The following is a 15,388-nucleotide window of genomic DNA, read 5'->3' as shown; positions in this document are numbered from 1 at the left end:
CGTAAGACAGCTGCAGTACATCCAGAATGCTGCTGCTCGGGTCCTGACCAGAACCAGGAAGTACGAGTACATTAGTCCTGTGCTCAGGTCTCTACACTGGCTTCCTGTGGCTCAGAGAATAGACTTTAAAGCAGCTATGCTTGTGTACAAGTCTCTCCACAGCCTAGCACCAAAGTACATCTCTGACATGTTAGTGCCATACAAACCATCTCGGACTCTGAGGACCTCAGGGACCGGCCTCCTGCTGGTGCCCAGAGTGAGGACTAAACATGGGGAATCAGGATTCCAGTTTTATGCAGCTAAAATCTGGAACAGTCTTTCTGAAGATGTGAGACAGGCCTTTACTCTGACAATGTTCAAATCTAGGCTCAAAACAGCTCTATTTCACTGTGCATATGACTGAAAGGATCTTATCTGCACTCTTCTCTTTTAAAGTTCATTTTATAATGATTATTTATGTTTTTATTTTGTATTGTGATTTTAATGCATTTTCTTGTTCTGTAAAGCACTTTGAATTACTTTGTGTACGAATTGTGCTCTACAAATAAACTTGCCTTGCCTTGCCTACTGTAGGGGGCTCCCCAGTATCACTTATACTACATCTCAAATGACAATGTAGATTTGTACAGAGCAGCTCACATGATCACATCACACAGCGCAGTGACACTCCCACCTGCTGCTCTTCATGTCTCTATAATTACATGACACTTGGGCACTTTCTATCAAGCAGAACATGATATTAACATCATGAAACAAGGCCTCCTCAGATTATCAGCCTTTGTGCTGTGGACTTCAGGTAATTTACAATAACATCAACTGTGGACTGTCTGTTGTAAATCTACTGTGTAACTGTATATTGTCTTAAATGGAAGATATATCAGAGAATAACAAGAAAATCCCAAATTAGTTAAACGTGAAGGTTTGTTTATGTATCCTTTGCTGTTATACACACAGGTCTAATCCATGGAAGTGATGTCACCCAGACTGACATACTGTGGAAAGACAAGGATGACGATGCAACAATGAACTGCAGCCACACAAAGGGTGTTGGCTACTACCAGATGTACTGGTACAGACAGCTGCCAGGAGAAACTATGAAACTAATAGTGTTCACAACAACCAGTAACACTGATTTTGGAGATTTCAACAACGGGAAATTCGCAGCCACCAAGCCTGACGCTGAGAGTGGGACATTCACAGTGAAGAATCTGGAGTCAGAAGATAAAGGATTGTATTTCTGTGCTGTGAGTCAACACAGTGATACAGACACATTCAACAGCTGAACAAAAACTCCAAAACACTGCTGGCACATCGATAAGTGAGTCTATTATTCTCCTGTACTGTAGGGGGATCTCGAGTACCAGAAAATTCTCTGTTACACTTTGATCAAACCCCACACGATATATAAACACTCCCACCTGCAACTCCTCATATCTCTGTATCTACAATGACAGTTATGTGTTTGACTCTGACTGAACATGAACATCATCACACACGCTCTCATCAGCTTGTTATTGTTCCTGTTCTGGATAAAAGGTAAAGTACAAAAAGATCAGCCATCAGCCATAGTGTTGGTAAATATCTGTTAAACTTAAAAACAACTCCACAAAGCCCTCAATGATCCCACTTACAGTATTTTTCACACCAGCAGGGGGCCACAGACCTTAACAAATGAAATAAGGATATCAACCTACACTCCCATTGTCTACATCATCAAGATAACACTACTTGGGCACTTTCTATCAAGCAGAACATGATATTAACATCATGAAACAAGGCCTCCTCAGACTGTCTGTCTTTTTCCTCTGGACTTCAGGTAATTTACAATAACATCAAACTCTGTTTTCAAGTTTGTGCTCTCATTAGAAAAGACTATCTGTGGTAACCTACACTGCTTCACACACACAGGTCTAATCCATGGAAGTGATGTCACCCAGACTGACATACTGTGGAAAAACAAGGGTGAAAATGCAACAATGCACTGCAGCCACACAAAGGGTGCTGACTTCTTCCAGATGTACTGGTACAGACAGCTGCCAGGAGAAACAATGAAACAAATTGTCTACACATCAACCACCAGCATAAATCATGATTTTGGTGATTTTAGTAAAGATAAATTTGCAGCCACCAAGCCTGATGTTGAGACTGGGACATTCACAGTGAAGAATCTGGAGCCAGAAGATAAAGGATTGTATTTCTGTGCTGTGAGTAAACACAGTGATACAGACACATTCAACAGCTGAACAAAAACCCCAGAGCACTGCTGGCATAATTGTTAACAAAACTAATTATCTCTGCAATGTACTGTAGGGGGACCTCATGTACCACATATAATCCCAGTTACACTTGGATTCAACATTGGGGTTTTGATACAGCAGCGAACGTGATCAGAGAACGCCACAGAGGATACTGACACTCCCACCTGCAACTCCTCATATCTCAGACCGTGACGACACTGACTTGTTTGTGTAATATCTGTTATATGGATATATGACTTTTAAGCGTCCGACTTCACCCAACCTTCACTCACTGACAACTGCAGGGGGGACAAACCTCTGCAAATTAATTAATAGCAGACTTCTAACATCTGCAGATTGCAGCATCAACACCCCACTAAACTCTGCTGATGACGTGAAAGCTGTGATGTAGATAACTGACGCCCTCCCTGTTTGTATTAACAGTAACAGTAATGTGCTTGTGTCTGAAGCTGCTGCACTCAAAGAACCTAAAAGGACAAGTCAGTAGTCGAGTCTCAACTTCTAAACTCCTTACTATGATGTTTTTGGTCATGTTGTGTTTCCTTCATCTTCCGGGGAACAAAGGTAAGTATTCCAAACAGATTAAGACACTGACTGAACAGCTACTATTTTCAGTATTTAAAATAGCATCTGCTCTTCTCCCACAGGTGCCTCTCACAGCAACAGAGTCTTCCAAACACCTCCTTTCATCATTAAAAAAGCTGGTGAATCTGTTACCAGTGAAATAAACTGTTCACACAGCGTAACAAATTATGATCAAATTCTTTGGTACAAACAGGACAAACAAGGAGCTCTACAGTTTCTGGGATATCTGAATCTGGCCAACCCATACCCTGAGGACAGCATGAAAGGAAAAATCAGCTTTGATGGAGATGGCCGTAAAAATTCACGCCTCAGCATTTCTGATCTTGCATTAAATGACAGTGGTGTGTATTTCTGTGCTGCCAGTCAGCACAGTGCTGCAGATTTCCCTCACGTCAATACAAAAACTCTCCTTTATCTGTCTGCAGAGAGACAACATGTTGAGTCTCTCCAACACCTGCAGGAAGCCTCCATCTAAAATGAGCCTTTGATGATTTTATCAACTGGTGTGACCTCTTCTGACGCTACACTCTGTGTGACGTATGAAATAAAGATGTTTTAGCAATTTACCACTCTCTAATATGGTTGTGAACATTTCTCATTGACTACAGGAATGACAGAATATAAAAGCTGAGTGAGCTGAAGAGAACGCTTCATGCAGTCTCTTTTAGGTTGACACAAGAATAAAGAAACATCCTGTCAAGAATTTCAACATCTGGTTTGATCACTTCATGATTTTTCCTCACTGTGTATTAAAACAGGAAGTACAGGATGATCTGTGTTTTAAGATTCTGTATTAAAAATGTCTTTAAATGTGTAAATCACAAAACACATCACCTCATCAGATCTGGACTCTTCAGCTCGTCAGTGTTACTGATCTTAAGTACAGGTTATCTACAGAGTCATGTACTGTAGGGGGCTCCCCAGTATCTACAGAGCAGCTCACATGATCACATCACACAGCGCAGTGACACTCCCACCTGCTGTTCTTCATGTCTCTATAATTACATGACACTTGGGCACTTTCTATCAAGCAGAACATGATATTAACATCATGAAACAAGGCCTCCTCAGATTATCAGCTTTTGTGCTGTGGACCTCAGGTAATTTACAATAGCATCACACTCTGTTTTCAAGTTTGTGCTCTCATTAGAAAAGACTATCTGTGGTAACCTACACTGCTTCACACACACAGGTCTAATCCATGGAAGTGATGTCACCCAGACTGACATACTGTGGAAAAACAAGGGTGAAAATGCAACAATGCACTGCAGCCACACAAAGGCTGCTGACTTCTTCCAGATGTACTGGTACAGACAGCTGCCAGGAGAAACAATGAAACGTATAGTGTTCACAACAACCACCAGCAAAAATCATGATTTTGGTGATTTTAGTAAAGATAAATTTGCAGCCACCAAGCCTGACGTTGAGACTGGGACATTCACAGTGAAGAATCTGGAGCCAGAAGATAAAGGATTGTATTTCTGTGCTGTGAGTAAACACAGTGATACAGACACATTCAACAGCTGAACAAAAACCCCAGAGCACTGCTGGCATAATTGTTACCAAAACTAATTATCTCTGCAATGTACTGTAGGGGGACCTCATGTACCACATATACTCCCAGTTACACTTGGAGTCAACATTAGGGTTTTGATACAGCAGCGAACATGATCAGAGAACGCCACAGAGGATACTGACACTCCCACCTGCAACTCCACATATCTCAGACCGTGACGACACTGACTTGTTTGTGTAAATATATCTTATATGGATATATGACTTTTGCTGATGACGTGAAAGCTGTGATGTAGATAACTGACGCCCTCCCTGTTTGTATTAACAGTAACAGTAATGTGCTTGTGTCTGAAGCTGCTGCACTCAAAGAACCTAAAAGGACAAGTCAGTAGTCGAGTCTCAACTTCCAAATTTCCTTACTATGATGTTTTTGGTCATGTTGTGTTTCCTTCATCTTCCGGGGAACAAAGGTAAGTATTCCAAACAGATTAAGACACTGACTGAACAGCTACTATTTTCAGTATTTAAAATAGCATCTGCTCTTCTCCCACAGGTGCCTCTCACAGCAACAGAGTCTTCCAAACACCTCCTTTCATCATTAAAAAAGCTGGTGAATCTGTTACCAGTGAAATAAACTGTTCACACAGCGTAACAAATTATGATCAAATTCTTTGGTACAAACAGGACAAACAAGGAGCTCTACAGTTTCTGGGATATCTGAATCTGGCCAACCCATACCCTGAGGACAGCATGAATGAATCTGGCCAACCCATACCCTGAGGACAGCATGAAAGGAAAAATCAGCTTTGATGGAGATGGCCGTAAAAATTCACGCCTCAGCATTTCTGATCTTGCATTAAATGACAGTGGTGTGTATTTCTGTGCTGCCAGTCAGCACAGTGCTGCAGATTTCCCTCACGTCAATACAAAAACTCTCCTTTATCTGTCTGCAGAGAGACAACATGTTGAGTCTCTTCAACACCTGCGGGAAGCGTCCATCTAAACTGAACTTTAGATGACTTTATCAACTGTTGTGACCTCTTCTGAGGTCATGTTGTACACAGTTCAACAATGTGAAACTAGGGCTGGGCGATATGGCCTAAAAAAAAAAACTCTGATTTTTTCACAAAAAATCCGATTCACGATTTAAATCGATTTTTTCCCCTCCTAGTTAAAAAAAAATAAATAATTGCGGCCTGGTAGCACATACCTGGGGTCCAAAACTTTCAACATGTGAATAAACCCTCTGATTTTTTCACAAAAAATCCGATTCACGATTTAAATCGATTTTTTCCCCTCCTAGTTAAAAATAAATAAATAATTGCGGCCTGGTAGCACATACCTGGGGTCCAAAACTTTCAACATGTGAATAAACCCCAGCTTTTCCACGGTAGCCTATATATGGGCACCATATCTCTTGCAATATACATGGCGACTGCATCTGTGATCGCTTTCCACCGGACCCCGTTCTTATCATACGGCAGTGTTTCCCCTACCATCATATTGGATCACAACAGAAGTCATTTAAGGTTACCTTTCCTATAGAACAGGTCTATACCTTGTCCTTTCATTAAACAAACTAAATAGCCTTATGTTACAGGCTGAGCCTGATGTGTGTGGCTTGTGTGTGTGTGTGTGTGTGTGTGTGTGTGGAGCTGTGTATGTGTGTAGTTGATGTAGAAGATATGAGACGTTAGTGCGCCGGGTGTGGTGTGTGATGTCAGACAGATGCGCCCCAGGAAGAAAGTGAGGCATGTGCTCTGTTGTTTACATCGAGCAGCCACAGTGAAGAAGCCTACGCAGTTCTGCATGCTGTTTTTGAGTTATTTCCCTCTATGTAAAAGTCAGACACTGATGAGAGAGGCTGGGCATCATCCCTGAAAATAAAGTCCTGTTCTTTAACACAGACGAAGTCCCGTTGTTTATGTGTTGTTGCCACAACGAGCTAACACAAGCTAAAGGAGCTAATGGTCTTCGGAGGTCCCTTTACTATAGTTCGGGGGTCTGCCAGCTTGGCGTTGGTAACACTTATTTATCGTATTTACACAACGGCATGTCATTTATGTCCCTACACGGTGCGCGTCTAAAATTCTCCTCTGCTCTCTGTGTCGCGNACACACACACACACACAGAATTTCTTGCTGTCATTTTCTGGGGCTTTCAATTCAGCAGTTCTGTCAGCTTTAACCAATAGCACAGCAACAGACCTTCATCTCTCTGCTGTCTTTCTAAATAAGATTCTCCTTCTGCCTTTAGTAGATCATGCTGCAGTTGTGCACATCCTCCACCACCCCATCACTGCTGAGTCTTCACAGATTCATCAGCCTCATTAGCCTCATCAGCCTATTAGTCTCAGCAGAGTCACCAGCCACCACTACCACCAGTGTCTGGACTCCAAGGGGGGTCCAGCCACTGCTGGACTGTTTATCTTGCTCAGGGCAGACACCCCTTGATAAAGTCTGTCTGACGAATCTTTATCATCACATATCATCTCTTAATCTGCAATAAACAATTCTCTTTGGTTCATTCCCCCATCTCTACTGACTGAAACATAATTGTTGTAATCTCTGGATGTGCAGAACATGTTTGTGATTTTTTCTCATTCTCTACAGGATTGATGCAGAGCTGATAAAACTCAGACACACAAACTACTCACACACTACTCTGCTCCCTACACTCTGTTTTAGACCTATCTTTTGGTTAAAAAAAAAAAAAAAATCCCTGTCAAAAATTTTATAATATGACTTCATCATCAGTAGGGCTGAACTGAATGCTTCGAAGCTCCGATCGCTGCCATAGTAATCAACATCAAAATCATTAAAATGTTGCGGGGTTTTTTTTTTTTTATGTATGATACATATAATAATATGTATGCATTACCCCAAACAATCCCATAAATCAAGAAAAATCAAACATTATTCATTAAGCATTAACATTAATTACTATAGTTATTCTCAGGAGAGGACACTTAAACTAAATGATGGTTTTGTGACTCCGAATCGCTCTCATCTAACGTCTGACACTGAAAGCTGAACAAAAACCCCAGAGCACTGGTGGCACACCTCTGTCCCTCCATCTCATGTACTGTAGAGGGACCTCAAGTACCACAAACACTCCCAGTTACCCTTTAATTCACCGGCTAACAGGATCAGTGACATCACAGAAGATACAGACACTCCCATCTGTAACTCTTCATGTCTGTATAACTACACTGACAGAAATATCTGAGACTCTGAATTTCAGGAAAATGGACGTTACTAAACATGGACACCTCAATTTTTTAATATCTCTGCTCTGGATAAAAGGTGAATTACATTAAAAACTCACGTCTTAGAGGTGACAATGGTTTTTAATTCGTCTACTTCAAACTACTAACCTAACTTATATGCACACAAGTCTCGTTGGTGGGAGTGATGTTACACAAACCCAGATACTGTGGAAAAACAAGGGTGAAGATGCAACAATAAACTGCAGCCACACCAAGGGTGGCACTTATTTCCAGATGTACTGGTACAGACAGCTGCCAGGAGAAACTATGAAACTAATAGTGTTCACAACAACCAGTAACACTGATTTTGGAGATTTCAACAACGGGAAATTTGCAGCCACCAAGCCTGACGGTGAGAGTGGGACATTCACAGTGAAGAATCTGAAGCCAGAAGATAAAGGATTGTATTTCTGTGCTGTGAGTCAACACAGTGATACAGACACATTCAACAGCTGAACAAAAACCCTCAAAGCACTGCTGGCACATCTATTAGTGAGTCTATTAATCTGCTGTACTGTAGGGGGACCTCGAGTACAATCACATGACATCACAGAATACAGTGACACTCCCACCTGTAACTCTTCATATCTTGATTGTAACGTCACACCTCCCATCACACAGACTGACAGTGACTCTTGGTCTCTAAGTTCATGTTGCTCACGACACAATAATGATCACAGCTGGTCTGATCAAACTCTCTGCAGCCGCTCTGCTCTGGATTGTAGGTACTGAACATTATGATGATGGTGAACGAGAGGAGAAGCTGCTACTTTAACTATACATTCATAGTAATGACTGTATATTGTTCTCCTGACTGTTGGGGGTCTTGTAACATGGCATGCTTTTTTTTTTACCTCCACAGGTCAAAGCGATGGGAGTGATGTCACCCAGACCCCTCTGCTGTGGAAGGACAAGGGTCAGTCTGCCACCATGAACTGCAGTCACACAAAGGACATTTCATATCGGCAGATGTACTGGTACAGACAGCTGCCAGGGGAAGGAATGAAGCAAATTGTTTACACGACTACAACTCCTCCACATAAATATGAGAGTGGCTTCAGTGAGGGCAAATTTCCAGCAACAAAGAACGATCCTCAGACTGGATCTCTGACAGTGGAGAGGCTGCTGCCTGAGGACAGTGGAGTGTATTTCTGTGCTGTGAGTCAACACAGTGATTCAGGTGACTTAGACAGCTGTACAAATACTCATGTGAAAAGAAGATAACAGTCTCTTTGATGGACCACAGAGGGAGCTCTAGACTAGCACTGATACAGATATACTTAGATGGCTGAGAAATATCTTTTTTTACAGGATTGAAAATGTCACAACACATGATCCTAAAGCTTCAGGAACAGCTAGAAAGGAAACCTAAATTATGATCACTACGTCATCTTTATGTTATCTTTTCATAATACTCCATTAATTAGTGTTCAAACTGGGCCCCCAGGAAGAAGACCAAGCTTTGAAGCCAATGTTCCTAGTGGTCAAACAATGTAATCACAACCATCATGTGATACCCTGTGGCCCAGAAAGACTTTTTCCCTTCACTTACATGGCGAAAGAGACATCTGTAAATAAGTGTATACTATTTTTGAGTGTCACCCTCCCCCAGGCAAAAATGACTGACTTAACACATTGTTAAGACAGAAGTAATATCCTCCAAATGTACTTGTGCCCAAAGTTGGACATTAACTTTTTTATCCATTTGCCACCATGGTTAGTGAATTCCAAAATCTACCAGCTACTCAATGGACTACAACTATGTTTTGGCTGAGTGAAGCAAATCTAGCAGCCACTTGCATATTTTACCAGCATTTAGATGAGTTTCACATGCTTTTTCAAGTCTTCGAAATTTTGTTTCCTGTCATAGGGTGGCAGTACAGACTGTGTGTAGTGGAAGTTCAGGAGGACGACAATGCATTATGACACCACCCCAACTTTTTTCTACAAAAGAGGTGTGAATATTTAGCAGAACTGCACACAGAGTGATGTAAACACAGCATCAACAACAAGGATAATTTTGAAACCGGTCGTAAAAAACAGAGATGATGATTATTGTTTTCTGCACAGCCCTAAATATCATACTGGTTTCAGGTAACGTAACAAATGATTTCAAAATACTTAAAATGCAGGTTATTGTCTGACTAAAACCACATGATTATATATTGTGTGTTTACTGCTGATTCTCTTTACACAGGTTCCTCTCTCAGTGACCAAGTCTATCAGACTCCAGCTGACATGTACAACAACCAAGGGGAAACAGCCACAATCAACTGTTCACACAGTATTGACTACCAAGATCAAATCCTCTGGTACAAACAGTCAAAGCACAAACAGCCACAGTTCCTGGGATACATGGTAGCAACCACTGGAAACCTAGAGAAGAATCATTTGGATGTGAAGATAGTAGGGAATGCAAATAAAGGCAAGACCTGCACATTAACCATTGACAGACTCAGCCTGAACAGCAGTGCAGTGTACTTCTGTGCCATTAGGTTACACAGTGATACATATCACTGCTCCTCAGTACAAAAACCTCCTCATCAAACATTCTTTTATCTCTGTATTAAAGCTCACAGATCCTTGCACCTGTATTCCTTCCTCTAATTAGGTGGCAGTGCATCTGGGTGCAGTGGCAGCTGACATAATGGTTTCAAAGTTAAAGGTCTAGTGTGTAGGATTTAGGGGAATATATTGGCAGAGATGTAATATAATATTCAAAATTATGTTTTCATCAATTTATAATCACCCGAAAATAAAAATCGTAGTGTTTTCCTTACCTTAAAATGAGCTGTTTATATATACATACAGAGAGGGTCTTCTTCCACGGAGTCCACCATGTTGTTTCTACAGGAGCCCAGAAGGGACAAACCAAATACATGCTTAAGATGGGGCCATTCACATTTTCAGCCACTGTAGTTCTTAGTGCTGCAGGATTAATCTAATCGCAAAAGCAATCGCGATGTCAGGCTGTGCGATTACATAATCGCATAAAAGGCTGCGATTTAATGTAAATAAATGTTAACGTGTGTGCCTGTGAACGTGACTGCCTCTTCTGTAGTGTGTGGAGTTTGTTGACATCACGTGACACAAGCTATCCTGGTGCGTGCAGCCGGCGTGCAGCAGTGACCAACACAGACGCTGAAGAAGAGCATGAGCTCGACCATGAACAGCCTGAGTTGGTGGCGAAAAAAACGCAACGTACATTATTACATGGTGATACTTTGGATTCAGGTACGGCGACGTTGAACAGAAAGACGTGTTGTGTAAGTGTAAAAGTTAAAGTCGCCACGTCCCACGGCAACACGACCAATCTATATCAGCACTTGAGACGGGATGTGGCGACTTTAACTTTTAAACTTTTACACAGTACATATTTCTGTCCAACATCGCCATACCTGAAAGACATGCTGTGTAAAAGTTTAAAAGTTAAAGTCGCCACGTGCCGCGGCAACACGACCAATCTATATCAACACTTGAGACAGCACAGGGAAAAGTAGGAAGAGTGCATGCGAGAGAAAGCCGAGCCGTGTAACGTTAAAGACAAAGAGACAACTGAAAGCCGCCAGAGCCTCAAAAAACAACATCCAAGCACAGTTAAGCAAACATTTGTAAAAACAACATCCAAGCACAGTTAAGCAAACATTTGTAAGTGTCACAGGGAAATCATGGACTCCATATCAAATGAAAAATTGAGCAATTTTGCTCGGGTTTGGCCCACTTGACATGCTGCTGTGTTGTGCTATGACGCTGGAATTTGTCATTTATGTGACAACGCCTGAACGCAACATATGCTCGCTCCACTGTGTGTACAGTTCCGTGCTGGCTGCTGTGTGAGCAGCGTGTTTGACTGTGCTCAGTCTGCTGATGGGCATTGACACACTGTCTGTCCATAACAATAACTATGTTAGGTCAGTGCCCCCCTGATATAATGTAGGGGAAATACTGAGTCAAGCAAAAAGACTCATGATACCATTTATTTATTACATTTTATTGTAATTATATTGTAATCGTAATCGCAAATTGGGATATTGTCCACCATAATCGCAATCGCACATTTTTACCAAATCGTGCAGCACTAGTAGTTCTACACTCTTGGCACACAGGAGACATTTCAGCTGGTTGCAATCTGCAGCCTCACCACTAGGTGCCATTAAATCCTACACACTAGACCTTCAAGAGGAGGAGGATGAATTATGACACCACCCGTCCAATGACTTCATGTTGATTGGCTGATAGGAGGGTTTACTTAAAGAGGACGTTGGAAAGACTCAAAAACACACTGAAGCAACGAGACTTTGATCTTATTATATTCATCAATGTAACCAAACACTCGGAGAAAACAAAATGATCATCTTATTCCTCAGCATTACTTTAAACATAATTCTGGTTTCAGGTAACGTCATCGAAATTATCTTTTTTTTTTCCCTCGTGTTTTTAACGTGTTACTCAGTTCATTCCATTCAGCAGTGTTTATGCTCAGGTAATATTTTGTCTGATGCTTTGTTCATTATTTTACACAGGATCCTCTCTCAAAGTCACCCAGACTCCAGCTGACATGGTCAGCAACCAAGGAAGAACACTCAGAATCAGTTGTTCACACAGTATTGACAACTACAACAGAATCCTCTGGTACAAGCAATCAAACAGACAGCTACAGTTCCTGGGATACATGTTAGCAACCACTGGAAATGTAGAGAAGAGTGAACTGGATGTGAAGATTGAAGGGAATGCAAATAAAGGCGAGACCTGCACACTAACAATAGAGGGACTCAGCCTGAACAGCAGTGCAGTGTTCTTCTGTGCTGCTTGGTTACACAGTGATACATATCACTGCTCCTCAGTACAAAAACCTCCTCATCTCCATACAACAGCTCACAGCTCCTTGCACCTGTGCTCCTTCCTCAGTGTGTCATTACTCTTTATACTGAGCCAGGGGTGTGTAGTAGTAGTAAACATGAGTTATTGCATATGCACAGTTGGGCTGCCCCTGAAAGTGGGAGATTCAAATCATCAGTCAGAGACCACTCAATCGACTGAGATTCCTTCAAGTCGAGCAGTCGATCCAAAATGTTGTTGCACACATCTGACGGCTGTGCAGTTAGCTTTTTTACTATATGTTATGTGAATGTCACTGCTACACTGAATGTCCCACTAAGCCTCATTTAAATTCTCAAACTCTATATAGAAAAAAAAGGAACAAATGGTAAAATATTTGTATTGAACAGCCAAATCATATTTGACAAAAATAATTCTCAGGTACAGCCCAAAAACACAATGTCACCACCCACCTGATGGCATGGGAGGGTTTATACAAAAAGGAGGCAGGACATACTGAGTATAACAGCTCCATAAATTGCAAAAATGATGTTCTTCAATACAACCAAACACTCAGATATATGCAAAATGATCCTCTTATTCATTTGCATTACTTTTAACTCTATTTTGGTTTCAGGTAACGTCATCACACTTGTCTTTCAGCTGTGTTATTGCATTATATATATTATTTGGTTTTTTGTTTTTTATTTACCAGTGTGTATGCTCATGTTGTATTTTGTCTGATGCCCCAACAGGGTCCTCTCTCAGTGACCAAGTTTACCAGACTCCAGCTGACATGTACAACAAACCAGGAGAAACAGCCACAGTCAGCTGCTCACACAGTATTCAAAGCTACAACCAAATCCTTTGGTACAAGAAATTAAAAAATGGGCAACTGCAGCTCCTTGGATACATGTATAAAAACAATGCAAACCCAGAGAAGACTGAAGTGGCCGTAAAGATGGAGGGAAATGCGGATAAAGACCAAACAAGCACATTAACAATAGAGGGACTCAGCCTGAGCAGCAGTGCAGTGTACTTCTGTGCTGCTAGTTTACACAGTGATACATATCACTGCTCCTCAGTACAAAAACCTCCTCACCACACTTTCTTTTATCTCTGTATTAAAGCTCACAGATCCTTGCACCTGTATTCCTTCCTCTAATTAGGTGGCAGTGCATCTCTGTGTAGTGGCAGCTAACATGATGGTTCCAAAGTTAAAAGTCTAGTGTGTAGGATTTAGTGGAATATATTGGAAGAACTGGAATATAGTAGTCTATTCATAACTTTGTTTATATTAGTTTATAATCAGCTGACACTAAGAATCATTGTGTTTTCATTACCTTCGAATGAGACATTTATATCTACATGTGAAGCAGGTCTTCTCCCATGAAGTCCGCCATGTTGTTTCTACAGGAACCCAGAATGGACAAACCAAACACTGGCTCTAGTCGGACCACTGACATTTTCATGTAAGCCACTGTAGTTCTCCCACACTCATGGCACTCATCTGCAGCCTCACCGCTAGATGTCATTAATCCTACACACTAGACCTTCAGGAGGAGGAGGATGAACTATGACACCACCCGTCCAAAGACTTCATGTTGATTGGCTGATAGGAGGGTTTACTTAAAGAGGACGTTGGAAAGACTCAAAAACACAATGAAGCAATGAGACATTGATCTTATTATATTCATCAATGTAACCAAACTCTCAGAGAAAACAAAATGATCATCTTATTCCTCAGCATTACTTTAAACATAATTCTGGTTTCAGGTAACGTCATCGAAATTATTTCAAATTTTGAATTTTCTTTCTCATTTTATCAACAAAATCTGCTTAGAGACTTTTCTGTTCATAGCAAATTTCTTACACTGCTGCTGTTTAAGTTGGTTTAATGAATGTTTCATTGTCTTATGTTATTTAGTTCATTAATGTTTATGATAGTGTAATATTTTGTCTGATGCTTTGTTCATTGTTTTACACAGGATCCTCTCCCAGTGACAAAATCCACCAGACTCCAGCTGACATATTTAACAACCAAAAAGAAACACTCAGAATCAGCTGTTCACACAATTTAATCAACTACGACAGAATCCTCTGGTACAAGCAATCAAACAGACAGCTGCAGTTCCTGGGGTACATATTAGCAACCATTGCATACCCAGAGGAGAGTGAACTGGATGTGAAGATTGAAGGGAGTGCAAATAGAGAGGAGACCTGCACACTAACAATAGAGGGACTCAGCCTGAACAGCAGTGCAGTGTACTTCTGTGCTGCTAGTTTACACAGTGATACATATCACTGCTCCTCAGTACAAAAACCTCCTCATCTCCATATAACAGCTCACAGCTCCTTGCACCTGTGCTCCTTCCTCAGTGTGTCATTACTCAGATCTTTATACTGAGCCAGGGGTGTGTACAAGCTTGTCAGCATGAGACAAACACACCATGACACCACCCACCTAATGACATGGGAGGGTTTATACAAAGATAAGGTTGGACATACTGTACTCAGTATAACTGCTTTCTTCATTGAAACAGTTTTCTTCAATATCATCAAACCAAACAGAATGATCATCTTCTCCCTTTGTATTATCTTAAAGTCTATTCTGGTTTCAGGTAACGCCATCAGATTTGTTAAAAGATATTTTAATTCAAATTTTAAACCAAGTCTGGATAGATCTGCTTTTGTACATCTGGTCTCTTAATACTGCTGCTTTTCAGCTGTGTTTTTGCATTATTTTATTTCCTTTTTCTCATCTTTTTTATTTACCAGTGTGTATGCTCATGTTGTATTTTGTCTGATGCCCCAACAGGGTCCTCTCTCAGTGACCAAGTTTACCAGACTCCAGCTGACATGTACAACAAACCAGGAGAAACAGCCACAGTCAGCTGCTCACACAGTATTCAGAACTATGATCGAATTCTCTGGTATAAGCAGT

General features: G+C 41.1%; 1 gene segment (V, D, J or C); it reads left to right on the top strand.

Moving 5' to 3' along the window:
- The first annotated feature begins 747 nt into the window (after nucleotides 1-747).
- LOC126401140 (T cell receptor beta variable 14-like) lies at nucleotides 748-1,283 on the top strand. The segment is given in 2 exon segments: nucleotides 748-796; nucleotides 955-1,283. Coding segments are annotated over 2 exon segments (378 nt in total).
- Nucleotides 1,284-15,388: the final 14,105 nt, after the last annotated feature.

This window comes from Epinephelus moara, chromosome 14 (genome assembly GCF_006386435.1).
Source record: "Epinephelus moara isolate mb chromosome 14, YSFRI_EMoa_1.0, whole genome shotgun sequence".
In the NCBI taxonomy this organism is placed as follows: domain Eukaryota; kingdom Metazoa; phylum Chordata; class Actinopteri; order Perciformes; family Serranidae; genus Epinephelus; species Epinephelus moara.
This window is presented reverse-complemented; position numbering and strand designations above follow the sequence as displayed.